This window comes from Pristiophorus japonicus, chromosome 4, assembly GCF_044704955.1.
Source record: "Pristiophorus japonicus isolate sPriJap1 chromosome 4, sPriJap1.hap1, whole genome shotgun sequence".
Taxonomy (NCBI): Eukaryota; Metazoa; Chordata; class Chondrichthyes; family Pristiophoridae; genus Pristiophorus; species Pristiophorus japonicus.
In genome coordinates this window covers 108,994,868-109,016,791 of record NC_091980.1, presented here as the reverse complement: position 1 = coordinate 109,016,791, position 21,924 = coordinate 108,994,868, and the positions used below count along the sequence as shown (strand labels likewise).

At 44.6% G+C, this 21,924-nt stretch overlaps 1 protein-coding gene across 1 annotated transcript in view; it reads left to right on the top strand.

Moving 5' to 3' along the window:
- Nucleotides 1–21,924, top strand: part of LOC139262477 (glutamate receptor ionotropic, delta-2-like) — a 644,533-nt gene that overhangs the window by 599,963 nt on the left and 22,646 nt on the right. Inside the window, exon 14 of the mRNA XM_070877660.1 lies at nucleotides 12,755–12,921. Within this exon, the coding sequence (XP_070733761.1) occupies nucleotides 12,755–12,921 (167 nt within the window). The remainder of the gene's footprint in view (nucleotides 1–12,754; nucleotides 12,922–21,924) is intronic.

Below are 21,924 nucleotides of genomic sequence, written 5' to 3'. Positions count from 1 at the left end.
TTAATTCCAGGCCACCATATATGAGACCTAGCAATGGACTTTGATACGTCCTTACTACACAGTATAAATAAATGCACACGAGGCCCATGCTTGAGAGAAGGTCAGTCTGTGACCTGTCCTTTATTCCTTAGCACTCAAGTGATGAAGGTGGGTGGAGCTTCCCCTTTTATACCTGAAGGTCCAGGTTAGGAGTGTCTCCCACCTAGTGGTCAGTATTCTCACGGTGTACAACTTAGGTCAGTTTATACATGGGTTACAATGCTGGTTGAATACATGACATCACCTCCCCCCCCAAAGTCTTATTGGGACCACAGGTTGAGTCTCTCTGGTGGTTTACGCTCCCTTGTAGAGCGCCTGAGTTGGGGCTCCGGTTGTTGGGTGCTGGCCAGAGTGTCTGCTGTTTGCGGTGCCTCAGGCCTGTCCGGACTGCCCACAGTGACTGGGCTCTCCTCCCTTTGGTTCCGGTGTTCGGTCACCTGTGGTGGAGTGAACTCTATATCGTGTTCTTCCTCTGCTTCTTCTATGGGGTTGCTGAACCTCCTTTTTGTTTGATCCACATGTTTGCGGCAGATTTGTCCATTGGTAAGTTTAACTATCAGAATCCTATTTCCCTCTTTGGCAACCACAGTGCCTGCGAGCCATTTGGGCCCTGCAGCGTAGTTGAAGACAAAAACAGGGTCATTTACATCAATACATCGCGCCCTCGCATTCCTGTCATGGTAGTCATATTGTGACTGGCGCCTGCTCTCGACAATTTCTTTCATGGTAGGGTGTATAAGGGATAATCGGGTTTTGAGCGTCCTTTTCATTCGTAGCTCTGCGGGTGGAAACCCTGTGAGCGAGTGTGGTCGGGATCTATAGGCCAACAGGAGGCGTGATAAGTGGGTTTGTAGGGAACCCCCTTGGAATCTGAGCATCTCCTGTTTGATTATCTGCACTGCTCGTTCTGCCTGGCCGTTTGAGGCCGGCTTGAACGGTGCCGTTCTGACATGGTTAATTCCATTGCCTGCCATGAAGTCCTGGAATTCAGTGCTTGTGAAGCACGGGCTATTGTCGCTGACCAAGATGTTCGGTAGACCGTGGGCGGCGAACATTGCCCGTAGACTTTCTACCGTGGCAGAGGATGTGCTTGAATTTAAAATGTCACACTCGATCCATTTGGAGTAGGCGTCTACTACAACCATTTTCGACATGAAAGGACCTGCATCGTCCACATGGATGCGTGACCAAGGCTTGGCGGGCCAGGACCAGGGGCTAAGGGGGGCTTCCCTGGGTGCATGGCCCAGCTGGGCACACGTGTTGCACCTGCAAACACAAAGTTCCAGATCTGCGTCTATCCCTGGCCACCAAACATGTGACCTGGTAATTGCCTTCATCGTGACAATGCCCGGGTGCCCATTGTGGAGTTCTCTGATGAACACCTCTCTGCCCATCTGGGGCATGACTACGCAGTTTCCCCACAGTAGGCAATCGGCCTGAATCGAGAGTTCATCCTTGCGCCTGTGAAATGGTTTAAATTTCTCAGGGCATGCCCTGTACGTGGCTGCCAGGTCCCCATTCAGAACACATTTCTTGACTAGAGACAATAGAGGGTCTCTATTTGTCCAGACTTTAATCTGGCGGGCTGTCACGGGTGAGCCTTCGCTTCCAAAAGCTTCAACAGCCATGACCATCTCAGCACCATGCTCGGTAGCCCCCTCAGTGGTGGCTAGTGGGAGCCTGCTGAGTGCATCGGCGCAGTTTTCGGTGCCCGGTCTGTGCCGAATTGTGTAGTCATAGGCAGCTAACGTGAGTGCCCACCTCTGTATGCGGGCCGATGCGTTTGCATTTATGGCCTTGTTGTCAGCCAAAAGGGACGTTAGGGGTTTGTGATCTGTCTCCAGCTCAAATTTCCTGCCAAACAGGTACTGGTGCATTTTCTTTACTGCATATACACATGCGAGCGCCTCCTTTTCTACCATCCCGTAGCCCCTTTCTGCCTGGGACAGACTCCTGGAGGCATAAGCTACCGGCTGTAACTGACCCTTGGCATTGACATGCTGCAACACACACCCGACACCATAGGACGACGCATCGCACATTAACACAAGTTTCTTACATGGGTCATATAGCATTAACAGATTGTTGGAACATATCAAATTGCGTGCTCTATTAAAAGCCCTTTCCTGGCTGTCCCCCCAGACCCATTCGCGACCTTTGCGTAGGAGCACGTGTAGCGGCTCTAGCAGCATGCTCAATTTGTGAAGAAAGTTACCAAAATAGTTCAGGAGCCCCAGGAACGAACGCAGCTCCATCGTGTTACGGCGTCTGGGTGCTCTCTGGATCGCTTCCGTCTTGGATGCAGTACGGCTGATCCCGTCTGCTGCTACCCTCATCCCCAGGAATTCTACCTCTGGAGCTAGGAAGATGCACTTCGCCTTTTTCAGTCGCAGACCTACCCGGTCCAGTCTGCGTAGCAGCTCCTCCAGGTTGTGGAGGTGTTCTTCAGTATCGTAACCCGTAATGAGGATGTCGTCCTGAAAAACCACCGTCCCTGGAATCGACTTGAGGAGGCTTTCCATATTTCGTTGGAAGATTGCGGCGGCTGAGCGAATCCCGAACGGACATCTGTTGTACTCAAACAACCCCTTGTGTGTCGGGATGGTGGGCAGCTTCTTCGACTCACTCGCCAGCTCCTGGGTCATGTAAGCTGAGGTCAGGTCCAATTTTGAAAAAAGTTTGCCACCGGATAGCGTCGCAAAGAGGTCCTCCGCTCTCGGTAGCGGGTACTGGTCTTGGAGTGACACCCGATTGATGGTGGCCTTGTAATCGCCACATATCCTGACCGACCCATCTGCTTTGAGCACCGGCACAATCGGGCTCGCCCAGTCACTGAATTCGACTGGCGAGATGATGCCTTCCCTCAACAGGCGGTCCAATTCGCCTTCTATCTTTTCCCGCATCACGTACGGCACCGCTCTGGCCTTGTGGTGTACTGGTCTGGCGTCCGGGTTTATGTGAATCACTACCTTGGCCCCCATGAAAGTGCCAATGCCGGGTTGAAATAATGAGTCAAATTTGTCCAGGACCTGTGAGCATGATACTCGCTCCACAGAGGAAATTGCATTGACATCGCCCCATTTCCAGTTCATGACAGCAAGCCAACTCCTCCCCAGTAATGCGGGACCGTCCCCTGGGACAATCCAGAGTGGCAACCTGTTCTCCAAATCTTTGTGGGTCACAACTACCGTGGCGCTGCCTAGCACCGGAATGATCTGCTTTGTGTAAGTCCGTAGCTGTGCGTCAATCGGCGATAATTTTGGCCTCCTGGCCTTGGATGCCCACAACTTTTTGAACTGTTTGATACCCATCAGGGACTGGCTGGCACCCGTGTCTAACTCCATTGATACTGGGATGCCATTGAGGAGCACTTTCATCATTATCGGTGGCGTCCTGGTGTATGAACTGTATATGTGCTCCACATGAACTCGCTGAACTTCAGCTTCCAGCAATTTCCCCCAGTGTTCATTTCTGTAATTTCTGCAGGTATTTTGCTCATCTCTGCAAACTCCGGCTGAATGTATGCCTCCACGCCTCCAGCATGAGTTGCGGTTTGAAACAAAAGGTCCCTTGCCAGTCGATCGTCCCTGACTGCCCCTGTTATTGTCCTTGAGTGCACCATTAACAGGTGTTGATGGCCCCATTACTGGCCGCATTGTCCCTTGCAATGGCGTGAATCGCTGTTCAGCTTGCCATTGTCTCTGTCGAACTCCCCCTCTGGGTTCGACTACATGTTGGGGCATGCCTGACTGCCCTTGTCTGCCTGGAGAACTGTGTGCTGCTTTAACAATGTTGAATCTCTGTCCCAACCATTCCTTATCACAGTACCTCTCGTCTGTTCTGCTAGTGGCCATGCTCGCGTGGTTTAAATCCCAGTTTCTTGTCGCCATTGATACGTCCTTACTACACAGTATAAATGCACACGAGGCCCATGCTTGAGAGAAGGTCAGTCTGTGACCTGTCCTTTATTCCTTAGCACTCAAGTGATGAAGGTGGGTGGAGCTTCCCCTTTTATACCTGAAGGTCCAGGTTAGGAGTGTCTCCCACCTAGTGGTCAGTGTTCTCACGGTGTACAACATTCAGGAAGGATAGAATAAAAGGAAAAGGAGGTGGGGTAGCATTGCTGGTTAAGGAGGAGATTAAGGCAATAGTTAGGAAGGACATTAGCTTGGATGATGTGGAATCTATATGGGTAGAGCTGCAGAACACCAAAGGGCAAAAAACGTTAGTGGGAGTTGTGTACAGACCTCCAAACAGTAGTAGTGATGTTGGGGAGGGCATCAAACAGGAAATTAGGGGTGCGTGCAATAAAGGTGCAGCAGTTATAATGGGTGACTTTAATATGCACATAGATTGGGCTAACCAAACTGGAAGCAATACGGTGGAGGAGGATTTTCTGGAGTGCATAAGGGATGGTTTTTTAGACCAATATGTCGAGGAACCAACTAGGGGGGAGGCCATCTTAGACTGGGTGTTATGTAATGAGAAAGGATTAATTAGCAATCTCGTTGTGCGAGGCCCCTATGGGAAGAGTGACCATAATATGGTGGAATTCTGCATTAGGATGGAGAATGAAACAGTTAATTCAGAGACCATGGTCCAGAACTTAAAGAAGGCTAACTTTGAAGGTATGAGGCGTGAATTGGCTGAGATGGATTGGCGAATGATACTTAAGGGGTTGACAGTGGATGGGCAATGGCAGACATTTAGAGACCGTATGGATGAATTACAACAATTGTACATTCCTGTCTGGCATAGAAATAAAAAAGGGAAGGTGGCTCAACCGTGGCTATCAAGGGAAATCAGGGATAGTATTAAAGCCAAGGAAGTGGCATACAAATTGGCCAGAAATAGCAGCGAACCTGGGGACTGGGAGAAATTTAGAACTCAGCAGAGGAGGACAAAGGGTTTGATTAGGGCAGGGAAAATGGAGTATGAGAAGAAGCTTGCAGGGAACATTAAGACGGATTGCAAAAGTTTCTATAGATATGTAAAGAGAAAAAGGTTAGTAAAGACAAATGTAGGTCCCCTGCAGTCAGAATCAGGGGAAGTCATAACGGGGAACAAAGAAATGGCGGACCAATTGAACAAGTACTTTGGTTCGGTATTCACGAAGGAGGACACGAACAACCTTCCGGTTATAAAAGGGGTCGGGGGGTCTAGTAAGGAGGAGGAACTGAGGGAAATCCTTATTAGCCGGGAAATTGTGTTGGGGAAATTGATGGGATTGAAGGCCGATAAATCCCCAGGGCCTGATGGACTGCATCCCAGAGTACTTAAGGAGGTGGCCTTGGAAATAGTGGATGCGTTGACAGTCATTTTCCAACATTCCATTGACTCTGGATCAGTTCCTATGGAGTGGAGGGTAGCCAATGTAACCCCACTTTTTAAAAAAGGAGGGAGAGAGAAAACAGGGAATTATAGACCGGTCAGCCTGACATCGGTAGTGGGTAAAATGATGGAATCAATTATTAAGGATGTCATAGCAGTGCATTTGGAAAGAGGTGACATGATAGGTCCAAGTCAGCATGGATTTGTGAAAGGGAAATCATGCTTGACAAATCTTCTGGAATTTTTTGAGGATGTTTCCAGTAGAGTGGATAAGGGAGAACCAGTTGATGTGGTATATTTGGACTTTCAGAAGGCGTTCGACAAGGTCCCACACAAGAGATTGATGTGCAAAGTTAGAGCACATGGGATTGGGGGTAGTGTACTGACATGGATTGAGAACTGGTTGTCAGACAGGAAGCAAAGAGTAGGAGTAAATGGGTACTTTTCAGAATGGCAGGCAGTGACTAGTGGGGTACCGCAAGGTTCTGTGCTGGGGCCCCAGCTGTTTACACTGTACATTAATGATTTAGATGAGGGGATTAAATGTAGTATCTCCAAATTTGCGGACGACACTAAGTTGGGTGGCAGTGTGAGCTGCGAGGAGGATGCTGTGAGGCTGCAGAGCGACTTGGATAGGTTAGGTGAGTGGGCAAATGCATGGCAGATGAAGTATAATGTGGATAAATGTGAGGTTATCCACTTTGGTGGTAAAAACAGAGAGACAGACTATTATCTGAATGGTGACAGATTAGGAAAAGGGGAGGTGCAAAGAGACCTGGGTGTCATGGTACATCAGTCATTGAAGGTTGGCATGCAGGTGCAGCAGGCGGTTAAGAAAGCAAATGGCATGTTGGCCTTCATAGCAAGGGGATTTGAGTACAGGGGCAGGGAGGTGTTCCTACAGTTGTACAGGGCATTGGTGAGGCCACACCTGGAGTATTGTATACAGTTTTGGTCTCCTAACCTGAGGAAGGACATTCTTGCTATTGAGGGAGTGCAGCGAAGGTTCACCAGACTGATTCCCGGGATGGCGGGACTGACCTATCAAGAAAGACTGGATCAACTGGGCTTGTATTCACTGGAGTTCAGAAGAATGAGAGGGGACCTCATAGAAACATATAAAATTCTGACGGGGTTAGACAGGTTAGATGCAGGAAGAATGTTCCCAATGTTGGGGAAGTCCAGAACCAGGGGTCACAGTCTAAGGATAAGGGGTAAGCCATTTAGGACCGAGATGCGGAGGAACTTCTTCACCCAGAGAGTGGTGAACCTGTGGAATTCTCTACCACAGAAAGTTGTTGAGGCCAATTCACTAAATATATTCAAAAAGGAGTTAGATGAGGTCCTTACTGCTAGGGGGATCAAGGGGTATGGCGAGAAAGCAGGAATGGGGTACTGAAGTTGAATGTTCAGCCATGAACTCATTGAATGGCGGTGCAGGCTAGAAGGGCCGAATGGCCTACTCCTGCACCTATTTTCTATGTTTCTATGTTTCTATGTCAGTTTATACATGGGTTACAATGCTGGTTGAATACATGACAGACTTCATCATGACAATACCAGGATGAGTGCTATGAAGTTAAAGTACAAATTTTTCTCGACCTTTCTTAGGCATGATTACACGATTACCCCACAGTAAACAGTCTGACTGAATAGACAGCTCATCTTTGCGACGGTTGTAAGGTTTGGTCCCTCGCGCATCTCCAGAGGTATGGCAGACCAATCACCACTGAGTAGGCACCATTTCACAACTGATAAAATAGGGTCATGGCTGATCCAGATCCTAACGTGTTGAGCAGTGACACGGGTTCCTTCACTCTCAAAAGCATCCATTACTAACAGTAGATCTGCAGGTTGAGGCGTCTCCATCTCAGTTGTGGGTAAGGACAGACGACTCAGTACATCGGCACAATTCTCAATACCAGGTCTATGACAGATGACATAATCATAGGCAGACAATGTCAACACCCACCTTTGAATGCGGGACGCTGCATTGGTATTAATACCTTTGTTTTCTGCAAGCAATGAAATGAGTGGCTTGTGATCTGTTTCTAGTTCAAAACGAAGACCAAACATGTACTGGTGCATTTTGTTTATCCCATAAACACAGGCCAAAGCTTCTTTCTCTACCATACTGTAAGCTCTTTCCGTTTTAGACAGACTTCTCGAAGCATACGCAACAGGCTGTAGCTTGCCCGATTCATTTGCTTGTTGGAGTATCAACCAACCCCATATGATGAAGCATCATAGGCCAATACAAGACGCTTACATGGATCATACTGAACAAACAACTTGTTTGAACATCGCAGATTCTTGGCTTTCTCAAAGGCTCTATCTTGAGATGCACCCCAGATCCAGTTGTCACTTTATTTTAGTAACACATGCAGTGGCTCTGGTAAAGTGCTCAATCTGGGTAAGAAATTACCAAAGTCGTTGAGTAGCCCAAGGAATGAACGCAGCTCCGCCTGGGTGCATTTTTGATGGCCTCAGTTTTTGAATCAGTGGGCCTGATGCCATCAGCAGCAATCTTCCTCCCGAGGAATTCGACTTCAGGTGCCATGAATAGATACTTCAAGCATTTCAGCCTGAGTCCCACTTTGTCCAGACATTGTAGGACTTCTTCAAGATTGTTCAGATGTTCAGCAGTGTCGTGACCTGTGACCAAAATATCAACTTGAAACACGACAGTTCTAGGAACGGACTTCAGTAAACTCTCTATATTCCTCTGAAATATGGCTGCAGCTGAACAAATCCCAAAAAGACGAACAGTTCTTTATGGGTGTTGATGCAGGTGAGTTTCTTCGAAGTGTCAACAAGCTCCTGGGTCATATAGGCCGACGTCAAATCCAGTTTCATGAACGACTTTCCACCAGCTAGCATGGCAAACAGGTCATCAGCCCTCGGTAACGGATACAGATTCAGTTTCGAAAATCAATTAATCGTAACCTTGTAGTCTCCACTAATCCTGATAATGCCATCACTCTTCAACACAGGAACAATGGGACTAGCCCACTCGTTAAACTCGACCGGTGATATGATCCCTTCATGCTGGAGTCTGTCAAGCTCAATTTCAACCTTCTCCCTCATCATGTAAGGAACAGACCAAGCTTTGTGATAGACAGGCCTTGCATTGGAGTCCAGGTGAATCTGCACCTTGGCTCCCGTAAAATTATCAATGCTCGGTTCAAACAAAGAAGGAAACTTTTTCAATACTTAGTATCATGCATACTAAACGAAGTATCATCCACCGAGGACAACATCTTGACATCATTCCAGTTCAGCTTGATTTTCTCGAGCCAATTCCTGCCGAACAGCGTTGGACCATTACCTGGGACGATCCATAATGGTAGCTCGTGAACCACACCGTCATATGATACCTCGATTGCTGCACTGCCGAGCACCGGTATGAGTTCCTTAGTGTAAGTATGCAACTTGGCATTGACTGGACTTAGCTTCGGTTTTGCAGCCTTAGTGTCCCACAGTTTGTCGAATGTCCTTTGGCTCATTATCGACTGGCTTGCTCCATTGATACGGGCACGCCATTCAGCTTCACATTAATGACTATTGGCTGGCTCTTGCTCAAGAACAAATATAGTCCATTCACTTCCTCCTCGGGTTGCATAACTGGGCCATCACTGAACTGGTCCTCATCAACCATGTGGTGAGCTGCACCACGCTTGCTCCATTGTGGACACATCCTGTGAAGATGCCCCACTTTGGAACATCCATTGCATGAGTATTGACTAAACCAACATTGATGAGGCCGATGATTGCCCACATAACGCCAACAGGGTGAAATCTGGTTCGAACCAGTTGGCGGGCTCTGAGCAGCAGCAGGTTTCGTGTAAGCAGCTCTGCCCAAAAATGACACCATCTTGTTTACAGTACTTGCCGTGGAATTCCGACTCGTCGATGATATCTGCCTCAAATTATCATCCATCGTCATGCATGCCTGGGCAGTCGCGATGGCCTTTTTCAAATCCAGCATCTCTATAGCCAACCACTTCCTGGGGATCGCATCATAGCTGATGCCTATCACGAAGACATCACGCAGCATGTCTTCCAGCATGTTCCTGAACTTACACGGTTCAGCAAGACATCACAGGTCAGCGACAAATCCTGACACGACCTAACCCTCAGCACGAACATGCATATAGAAACGGTAGTGTGATATGATGATCCCCTCTTGTGGCTTCAGATGGTTACCCACCAATGTACACAATTCCTCGTACCCTTTTTCCACCGGATGTACAGGCGAGAGAAGATTCTTCATGAGGTCGTAAATTTTCGGATCACAAACGGTGAGGAGAACTGTCCTGCGCTTAACTGCATAGACCTCTGCCTCCATGCCGCTGGCCACAAAATACTGATTCAGGCGGTCGACAAAATCCGCCCAATCCTCGCCCTCCACGAATCTCTCCAGGATTCCAACCGTGCCCATTGTGCATGCGAAGGTTCTTAAATTACCTCGTCGCCAATTGTAATGACTCAAGAGTCTGGTTACTGTAAACTCATACAGGTGCAACCTGACCTATCTTTATTCCAGCCCAAGAGTGCCTGCGTGACAAAGACACCCAGCTTATATATAAGTGATCAAGCACACATGCCGCAGCTTGATGACCTCCAACTGCAGCCTCTGATGACCTCTGGTGTCTGGTGACCCCCAAGCACTAATACATAACAATTCATGAGATGAAAGGGTTGTCATGAAGAAAGGTTGAGTAAGTTGGGCCTATATTCATTGGAGTTTAGAAGAATCAGAGGTGATCTATTGAAACAGATAAGATTATGAGGGGGCTTGACAGGGTAGATGCAGAGAGGGTGTTTCCCTTCGTAGGGTAATCTCGAACTAGAGGCCATCGTTTCAGAATAAGGAGTCACCCATTTAACAAGGAGATGAGAAGGAATTTCTTCTCTCAGGGTCATGAATCTTTGGAATTCTCTTCCCCAGAGAGCTGTGGAGGCTGGGTCATTGAATATATTCAAGGCGAAGATAAACAGATTTTTAAATGATAAGAGTGTCAAGGGTTATGGGGAGCGGGCAGGGAAGTGGAGTTGAGACCAACTTCAGATCAGCATTGAATGGCGGAGCAGGCTCGAGGGGCCAAATGGTCTACTGCTGCTCATATTGCTTATGTTCTTATGTTTTTATGTATGATGTTTTGGCTGTGAGGCACTGATTGTACACATGTTTTTAATGCTGTTCAGGATCATGTGGATTCCAGCTGTATTATAAAATTAGTTCCGTTTCTGATGAGTTTTCGGGAAGCAAATGGATGTGTCTTCTCTGTCAGTGTGTGTGTAGCCACAGAGTTTGTCAGAATCTGCAGCACTCCTATTTCTTTAATCAAACCAGACAGTGAGTTAGAGCCTGGATTATTCTTATAACTTGTCTCAGATAAAGTTGTTAATGTAGTTTAGAGTTTACCCAGGGTAAGTTGAATGACATTTCAGAATCAAGCTAGTTGACTGCATTTTGAAGGGGGCTGGAAAAGAGCTGTTCATCATGGAATTAATAGTCTAAACAGCAGGCAATCAATGATTGTAAAAATATTTGAGAATGGATGATATTTTCAAAGTAGAATGTTAAAATAAAAATTATCTGGGGCAATGAAATGCTGACTGGATAATTGGTTTCCACTATTTTTGGAGATAGCACAAGGAGAATTTTTTTTGGTGTAAATTCTGACAGCTTTTGGGTTAGCAATTAAATATTATGAACAAATGGGTTTCACCTAAATCAATAGGGCTAGGAATATTGGCCCAGAGTATGTTCACTTCAACTGAAAAATAAGTGTATTTTGAGGAAGGAGAGAAAAACATCATCAGTCAGTGCCATAGGTGTATTGATAACCTCTGTCAAATCAGACAATTCCAAACTCAGTGCTATATCAAATAAAGCATTCATGAATAATTCAATAATCAAAAGTATTCAGCTCAAAAATCATTTCTGCAAAACATTGTCTATACAATAAATTTGTCCCATATATGTCTACTTAACTTATGTAATATTACAGTCTAGATTTTCCTGTATTGCAGTATTTTTGCTGGACAAGCATAGTGTGACTCTAACCTATGTTGCTTCCACTAGTTTATTTCCACATTCAGGAGGGCGCGCTGCAGCATTTGCCATTGTTGTAGAGAATAACAATGGTTTTAATGTGTGTATTCAATGGCATTCAAGATCATCTGGAACCACTGTTATAAAACTAGTTATGATTGCTCTAGCACCTCCTGGGTTTTGGAAAGCAGATGAAAAGCTCTTCATTAATGCAAATAAGACCAGCTATTTACATCTACAGAGCCTGGCTTAATTCTATTACTATAGTCAGAATTAACAGTATTGCCTTTGCTTTAAGAAGACAGTGTGTTTGAATCTGATTTCTTGTCACTTACATCAAAGCTGGTATAGTATTGCTATGTTCATTAGTCTGGAGTTAGTAACAACTTGGGCTATAATTGCCCCTCCCGATAAGGCTGCCATTTTAGAAATAGCCCTTACTCAGGAGGAGCGATGTCTGGGACCGCTCTGCCCGTTTTCCCGCCACGGCGTGCACACACCAACCCCTCACCGTCTGGCGGGGATCCCCTCGTGAAATTGCCCCTTACCTGAAATTGCCCCTACGGAGAGGTGCCACCGCAAGCTGGTACCTCGACAGCTTTTGCTGTAGGTGCCATCTCTTTGAAATGGTGGCACAGCCACTCATAAAGGGGAGGGCGCACTGCCGCGGCCGCCATGTTATTTAATGTTGGCGGCCGTCTGCCAGGTCGATCCGACAATTATGCCCCCGGGTTCAGCCGGGCTGCCAATAGACTGCCTGGCACCCCCACTTCCTCCCACTAGTGACACCCACTCCGCTCTGCTCCCACCTCCGCCCCCATGATGATCCACTTCCGCCCTGTTGGAAAAAAAACCCGAGTAGCTGAATTTCTCCGGATAGGCTGCTTCAAAACACTTCAAAAATGGTAAGTGCACCCCGTTTCCGACGGAGGGCAATTTCTACCCCCTTAAGTGTTGTTATTGACATATGCCAGTATTACTCATATATGTGGATTGTAAATGTAAAAATGTAAGGAAATGAAGATGTATCATCACACACTTGATGCACTATTTATTGTAAACTCTTTAAAAGTATGTAAATGACATTCCGTCTATATCAGTTCATATACTTTTTCATTAGTCTAATTTGAAAATTAGTTCTGAACTTTAAATTTTAAACACAGAAGTCAAAATACGAGGACCAGTTTACTGTAATATATTTGTATGTGATAAAAAGATATTGGTTAGTTCAGCTAATACTTTTGTGTTGCATATGTTTTTAAAGACGAAATATAGAACTAGTGTTTGGGTAAGCCACGTAGTAACACACTTTCATATTTTAAGGTAAAATCTGGAAATTATGCATTCATCTGGGATGTTGCAGCACTAGAATATGTTGTAGAGAATGAGCCTGACTGCGCCTTTGTCACAGCAAGGAATTCTAAAGCCGATAAAGGTTATGGCATTGCTCTTCAAGATGGCAGCCCTTACAGGGACATTTTTTCACACAGGTATGCTGCTTATGATTCAAACTCAATGATTTTGAGTATTGTGGCACACATCTTGGTGTCCAATACATACTTATATTCTACAGTAACATTCTACTATAGTTTATTGATATCTTCCAATTTAAATAAAAGCCGTTTAGTTTTAATTATTTAAAGTAGGTGTGGTGCTATTCAACTTATGTGTTATGCAGTACACAATATATTATTTTTTGTTGTAGTAACCGTGGAAATGAATTTGTAACCGTTAGAATACCAGGTTGTTTAAAATCACAATGGGGGAGACATTAAATTCTTTATCAGTTTCAGCAGCCAGGAGGCATTCACAACAAATCTACCAAGAGATATTTTTAATTGTAAGTCATATATGAATAACAGGGAGAACCATTAGGGAGCAAGTTATTAAACATTTGACTCAAGCTCACCTCCAAAAAACTATTAAAAAATTGTAATTAATAATGTAGATGGAGATTTTCACAGGCTTAGATTATTAGGTCTTATTAATCAAGGAAGATAGCATAAATCCAGTGAACTGAAGTTGAGGCTCCACGAAAAAAATACTCAAGAAACTCAAGTGTACTGAACCGGGTGCATTAAGTAAAACACAAGGCTGTATTTTTTTCTCTGCATCCAAGGTGTTTATGCTGAATCTTATTACAGCAAATATCTAACACAACATTTCCCTAAAAAGATTTACAGGACTCCCTAGAAGTATATATGTCAAGTGCACTGGGGAAAAGCAGGAAATTCAATCAGGTTTTTTTGAATTCCATCATTCTGTTTTATCCCTGGTAGAGAATATCATGATTACCAGAATATCATGGTATAGATTACCATGGTTACCAGCATACACTTCCCTTCCTGCAACATCAGTAACATTAATTGAACATAGCTACCTGTGCAAATACTGGGAGGGGAATAAATAACAACTTTCCTTCCCTTTTGAAGGTGGGTGGGAGTGTAGGTAGAAAACACTATTAAGAAGGCAGACATTGAATATAAAAGCAAGGGAGTGATGTTCAATATCCATAAGACATTGCTCAGGCTACAATTGGTGTATTTGGGGGTACGGTAGCATGGTGTTTGTTGCTGGACTAGTAATCAGATGTTTGGAGTAATGATCCAAAGACATGAGCCCCACCACAGCAGCTGGGGTATTTAAATTCAACTAATTAAATAAATCTGGAATAAAACGCTAGTATCAGTAATAGTGACCACAAAACTACAAGATTTTTGTAAAAACCCATCTGGTTCACGACTGTGCTTTACCCGGTCTGGCCTGTACCTGACTCCAGACCCGCAGCAATGTGGTTAACTCTTAACTGCCCTCTGAAATGGCCTAGCAAGCCACTCAGTTGAATTCAAGAAGGCGGCTCACAACCACCATCTCGAGGGCAATTAAAGATGGACAATAAATGCTGGCGACGCCCACATCCTGTGAATAAATTAAAAAATGCAGTTCTGTGCACCCCATTATAGAAAGAATATTTAGTCCAATGGACATTCCATAGAAAGATACTGGGAATGAGAGAGTTTAGCTATGAAAAAAGGTTTAAAACACTGGGGGGCCGAAATTCAGGCCCGCCACAAAGCTGCCGCATTTACGATTTTTTAAGTGTTTTTACCGCCGTCTCAGAAGAGGTCAACTCCTGATCAATATTCAGCTCTTCGTCGTTTTTGTCCGAGCAGACGTGTGGCAGTAAGTGCTGATGAGGGGCGGAAGTGGAGGCGGACGGATTCTCCACCACTGTCACTCAGCAGCAGAGCGGTGGTGACGTAATTGCGCATCTGCGTCACCTCGTTTCTCCCCTGCTTTAAAGGGGAGGTAATCAGCCATTATTTAGGATTGGTCACTGGCCCACCAAAGAGGGTTTCGGCCGGGCCAGCAGCCTGGTACCCAAGAGGGGGTGCCAAGCTGCCTGTTGGCATCCTGCCCGAACCTAGGAGCACAATAGTCCGGCCGACATGGAAGTCGGCCGGCAAAAAGAATTAAATGGCATCCACGGCAGTGGGCCCTCACCTTTAATGGTCACCACGCAGTGAGAATAGAAGAGAAAGCTGTCGGGAGCACCGCTCGGTGGAGATTCGATTTTGGACGTAGGTGAAGGGTCCTCCCGGCGATGCACTTACAGCCGCTCAGCAGCGGTGGGGTGGAAGTGGGGACTGCCAGAAAAACACCCTTGCTTAATTTAGCTTGTGGCAGCCATTCGACCAGAAATCGGTGGCCATTGGATTCCGCCGTATGGCCGCCGCAAACCGGCGGTAAGCTCAGCCCCTGTGGCTTTTCTCATTGGAACAGGTAAGTTTTAGGGTGGACCTGACCGAGTTTTGGATTCGCAAATCAGTAGCAAGGAGCATAGATGGAGGGTTATCACTAGAAGAACAAAAGAGGAAATTTAAAAAAAAATTACATAAAGGGTCATTAGTACATAGATTGCTTTATCACAGTAGTTATTGAGAGAAAGACTATAATATTTCAAATGGATTTGGATAGATATTTGGAAAATAATTATATGCGGATATTGGTAAAGGACAGAAAAATTGATTATAGCAGATAGCTTCAATTGATAAATTAGCAGTAGCAATAGCATGATGGGCCAAAATGGTAGCTTCCTGTGCTGTAATTTCTATGAGTCTACGCACCCACCAAACTTTGCAAGGAGTTTATACTGAGGGTACTTCTGATGTCAATGACCTGCCATTTATTTAACCTTTTATTTATTCCATATCTATATGTTTGCTGAACAACAAATAAGCAAAATAGTGCTTTATGGGCAGCTTTCTTCAAGGTCAGTGGCAAGCGCCATCACTTCATTGCTGACCGCAAAATCCGGGCCAATATCTGATCATTATCACATTGCTGTTTGTGGGACCTTGCTGTGCGCAAATTGGCTGCCACATTTCCTACATTACAACAGTGACTACACTTCAAAAGTACTTCATTGGCTGTAAAATCCTTTGGGATGTCCTGAGGTCTTTGCTCATGATTGCCTCCCTCACCAAAATTCCCGTGACTCCTGCCTCTTTTCTACTAGGCAGTCTAGACATCAGGAAGAAACAGCATCTGTGTCATTGTAGGCATGGTAGTAGGTGCCACTGGGTTCATGGACTAAATACCCCACAATTGCATGTTCCAATTTTATTTGATTGGCCCTCTTACAAGAGGGACTGATACAACGCAGAGCTTGACCTGCACTTCATCCAAGATTCGTCGTTACTGGCCCAAGCATGCTCCAAAAATATTTAAAGCATCCTGACCCCGGATACTTCAGTGGGCTCAGGAGTCGAGGTCAAGACACAGAGGGCTAAAGGATTCTCTGACCACAAGTATCTGGAGGGGAGATGCTTACTGAACCTGAAGGTAATTTCTTGTTTCATAATTTCTAATGTCCTTAAGTATAAATTCAAAAATAAATTAACTCGAGTGCAATGACTACACCAGTGAATTGATTAACATTGACTAGATGTGAACTTGTAAGTAATATTCGCAAAAACATTTTGTGCTCAAAAGTCATTGGGGGTAAAATTCAACTTGTGTCCGGGGGTGGGAGCTGGGGTGGGGTATAAAACAGGCAATAGTGAATCGGTTGCCCGTTATATACCCTTCTTGATTTTTCTTTCTAGTGAAGTCAATGGAAAGTAAAATCGAGTGAGTGTTTAATGGGTGGCTGATCCACTGCTGCCCATTTTGCACCCCCATGAAATTGAATTTTACCTCGATTATTTCTGATTATTTGTGGGTATTCCTGCAGAAAAACAAATTACAAACACACCAGGGGAAATGTTCTTCTGTTTGCTATTCATTGCAAAATCGTAAACATGTTCTTCTTGCACACATTGAAAATTTTGCTATGAATTACAAGCAGGAAATCTTCCCTATCATTACTAAATGCCTTGTTATTTTCATATAGTTTAAAAAGCTGTTGACTTGTAAACATATTTCGAAGGTACTTACTGACTTACATTTGAAACCCTTACATAGATTCATTTAATATGCAGTTTGTACCTTTATTTTATGATTTATTTCACTAAAATCTGCACAAAACACTTAAAATGCTTGTCTCCCCGGGCAGAGTGCGCAATGCTAGGTTCTTGGTGCTAAATGCCAGACTGATAAAGTGCAGTAAAAGTTCTCTCAACTTAATTGTCATGTTAAAGATCATAGAGTGAATTACAGTACATTGCATTTATTTTAGCTCTTAGAGTTTTATTTTACCTCATCATCCAAACCATAAGAATCTTTATAATTAGAATACAGGCAACCCTCGATTATCCGGGTCCCTCGGGGATTGGGCTATTCTGGGTAAACGATTTTTCCGTTAGGGTGAGTCTACATTTTAAAGTTAAAACTTTAATGAATAAATACAATCGTAAGGGCGAGTTTACATTTATAAGTTAAAACTTTAATGAATCAATACAATTAGTTACAAACAGTAACAAAAGATGGACATTACCAGCATGCATGTACAGGTTCTGTGCCTGGAACCCGGTGCCGGCACTGCCCCTGTTCCCAACGTCAGCGGCGGCCACGAGAGACAACGGCTGCAGCAGCGCACACACACACCAGCAAAGCAAAGGCAGAGGAGGGTGATTTTTATGGTGACTGAGAGAGAGTGTGTGTGAGAGAGAGAATGAGCAAATACAAATGAGCACAGTGTTTGGAAGGAGATTTTTCCAAATTATTTGGGACTGTCTTTTCACTTGTTAGCAACAGAATTTTAAATCTCGTTACAACGGTTTTTCGTTGGATCCGTGTATGGATAATCGAGAGTTGCTTGTATAATTATGTAGGTATATGTAAAGGAAATTAACAGAGAGAAAAAGGCAAGCATTGAAAACTTTCAGAGAAAATATCTCGTTAAGACCCCAGCTATATTTATGGGTAATGGGGAATTCACCTTATGTAGCAGGATAGAAGGAATAACTGTGTTGTTTTATCCTACTTAGTGACCAAAGCAATGTTGTCTCAGCCTTTTCCTTAGCCCTAATTTTATCCCATTTTGTTAAGTTTTCAGTTTTCTCTACTGCATGGCGTTTTATCAGCCCTTGTAGGAAATAAAAGCCAAAACTCTATCCGCGTAATTAATCCATTAACATTCTCTTTCAAGCTTCTTCTTGCTGAGCTTCTAAAACACCATAGCAACTGTTGCCCAGATACCTCAGGAATGATTTTTAAAAGTTGGAACTGCTAGGCTATTTTGGAACCTATTTAATGCCTTCGGAAGTAACATGCATGTAGTTTGCTTGTAAATGTAATTAATGCACACCCAATGGATTTGTTAATTTTCCTCCCAAGAGCATAGATTATATTAAAAAAAAACAAGAGATGACTAATTTTTAAGTTATAAAAAATATTCCCCACATACTATGGATAATGAAACTGCAAAATTAAGAGCAGCTCCTGTCTACTTGAGAAATCAATTAACTGAAGCTGTTATGATTCTCCTTTACCCAGGACAGATAATTGCCAGCGACCTTTAGCTCTTTTCACCAAGCGAGGCATCTCAGCCTAAGACTCACTAATAAAATGCCCATTCTTAGTTTGCTTTTGACAGATATGAAGGGAAGGAAACACCTCACCTATTGAACGACTACAAAATCTACGATATTGCTACTAACAGATATTATGAGGCAGAACTTCCTCGGCCGGTCCACCAGACCGCCCATCATAACTTCAGTGGAATGGCTCAGAGAAATGCCAGGATCTGGATTTACCAGGTCTTGGTCTAATTTGGGAATTCCTGATTGGTTTTTTAAGGGCCAGCCAAGCGAGAGGAGGCAGAGCTGGGGGGCTGGAAATTAGTACTCCTTATGCTGGAAATTTCGACTTGCCTGGGATCAAACATGTCAGTAAGATGACGGGCCGATACGTCGAGTCAGATGAGGGCCTGGTGGCTGCCAGACTGCTAGCTTCCAACAGCATGTGGCAGGTAGGTGCCTGAGATGTACCAGTAGTGACCCCATGAAAGTGAGATATCTTCTCACTGACCCTGCAAACTTCAGCAAGATCACACTGGAGGACACATCCAGTGTGATCCCAGTGTAAGTGACAAGTAGCAGAGCACAAATTTTCTGCTCCTATATTTTTAAATGTTTTTCATGTTGTAAGTAACATCAGAAAATAGCAAAACAGAGAGAGCAAAGTGATATTTCTTACAAGTAAAACTAAATGGACAGTTGAAACTATTTAAAAACCGTAATATTTTGGAGCACTAACCACATGAAACATGAGTTTTCCAAAACATATTCCATCGATGCCTTTCATCAGAACATTCTGATGAAATTCCATTGACCTAAACATAGAAACATTGAAACATAGAAAATAGGTGCAGGAGTAGGCCATTCGGCCCTTCTAGCCGGCACCGCCATTCAATGAGTTCATGCCTGAACATGCAACTTCAGTACCCCATTCCTGCTTTCTCACCATACCCCTTGATTCCCCTAGTAGTAAGGACTTCATCTAACTCCTTTTTGAATATATTTAGTGAATTGGCCTCAACAACTTTCTGTGGTAGAGAATTCCACAGGTTCACCACTCTCTGGGTGAAGAAATTCCGCCTCATCTCGGTCCTAAATGGCTTCCCCCTTATCCTTAGACTGTGTCCCCTGGTTCTGGACTTCCCCAACATTGGGAACATTCTTCCTGCATCTAACCTGTCTAACCCCGTCAGAATTTTAAACGTTTCTATGAGGTCCCCTCTCATTCTTCTGAACTCCAGTGAATACAAGCCCAGTTGATCCAGTCTTTCTTGATAGGTCAGTCCCGCCATCCCGGGAATCAGTCTGGTGAACCTTCGCTGCACTCCCTCAATAGCAAGAATGTCGTTCCTCAGGTTAGGAGACCAAAACTGTACACAATACTCCAGGTGTGGCCTCACCAAGGCCCTGTACAATTGTAGCAACACCTCCCTGCCCCTGTACTCAAATCCCCTTGCTATGAAGGCCAACATGCCATTTGCTTTCTTAACCGCCTGCTGTACCTGCATGCCAACCTTCAATGACTGATGTACCATGACACCCAGGTCTCTTTGCACCTCCCCTTTTCCTAATCTGTCACCATTCAGATAATAGTCTGTCTCTCTGTTTTTACCACCAAAGTGGATAACCTCACATTTATCCACATTATACTTCATCTGCCATGCATTTGCCCACTCACCTAACCTATCCAAGTCGCTCTGCAGCCTCATAGCATCCTCCTCGCAGCTCACACTGCCACCCAACTTAGTGTCATCCGCAAATTTGGAGATACTACATTTAATCCCCTCGTCTAAATCATTAATGTACAGTGTAAACAGCTGGGGCCCCAGCACAGAACCTTGCGGTACCCCACTAGTCACTGCCTGCCATTCTGAAAAGTACCCATTTACTCCTACTCTTTGCTTCCTGTCTGACAACTAGTTCTCAATCCATGTCAGCACACTACCCCCAATCCCATGTGCTTTAACTTTGCACATTAATCTCTTGTGTGGGACCTTGTCGAAAGCCTTCTGAAAGTCCAAATATACCACATCAACTGGTTCTCCCTTGTCCACTCTACTGGAAACATCCTCAAAAAATTCCAGAAGATTTGTCAAGCATGATTTCCCTTTCACAAATCCATGCTGACTTGGACCTATCATATTACCTCTTTCCAAATGCACTGCTATGACATCCTTAATAATTGATTCCATCATTTTACCCACGACCGATGTCAGGCTGACCGGTCTATAATTCCCTGTTTTCTCTCTCCCTCCTTTTTTAAAAAGTGGGGTTACATTGGCTACCCTCCACTCCATAGGAACTGATCCAGAGTCAATGGAATGTTGGAAAATGACTGTCAATGCATCCACTATTTCCAAGGCCACTTCCTTAAGTACTCTGGGATGCAGTCCATCAGGCCCTGGGGATTTATCGGCCTTCAATCCCATCAATTTCCCCAACACAATTTCCCGACTAATAAGGATTTCCCTCAGTTCCTCCTCCTTACTGGACCCTCCGACCCCTTTTATATCCGGAAGGTTGTTTGTGTCCTCCTCAGTGAATACCGAACCAAAGTACTTGTTCAATTGTCCGCCATTTCTTTGTTCCCCGTTATGACTTCCCCTGATTCTGACTGCAGGGGACCTACATTTGTCTTTACTAACCTTTTTCTCTTTACATATCTATAGAAACTTTTGCAATCCGTCTTAATGTTCCCAGCAAGCTTCTTCTCGTACTCCATTTTCCCTGCCCTAATCAAATCCTTTGTCCTCCTCTGCTGAGTTCTAAATTTCTCCCAGTCCCCGGGTTCGCTGCTATTTCTGGCCAATTTGTATGCCACTTCCTTGGCTTTAATGCTATCCCTGATTTTCCTTGATAGCCACGGTTGAGCCACCTTCCCTTTTTTATTTTTATGCCAGACAGGAATGTACAATTGTTGTAGTTCATCCATGCGGTCTCTAAATGTCTGCCATTGCCCATCCACAGTCAACCCCTTCAGTATCATTCGCCAATCTATTCTAGCCAATTCACGCCTCATACCTTCAAAGTTACCCTTCTTTAAGTTCTGGACCATGGTCTCTGAATTAACTGTTTCATTCTCCATCCTAATGCAGAATTCCACCATATTATGGTCACTCTTCCCCAAGGGGCCTCGCACAACGAGATTGCTAATTAATCCTCTCTCATTACACAACACCCAGTCTAAGATGGCCTCCCCCCTAGTTGGTTCCTTGACATATTGGTCTAAAAAACCATCCCTTATGCACTCCAGGAAATCCTCCTCCACCGTATTGCTTCCAGTTTGGTTAACCCAATCTATGTGCATATTAAAGTCACCCATTATAACTGCTGCACCTTTATTGCACGCACCCCTAATTTCATGTTTGATGCCCTCCCCAACATCACTACTACTGTTTGGAGGTCTGTACACAACACCCACTAACGTTTTTTGCCCTTTGGTATTCTGCAGCTCTACCCATATAAATTCCACATCATCCAAGCTAATGTCCTTCCGAACTATTGCCTTAATTTGCTCCTTAACCAGAAATG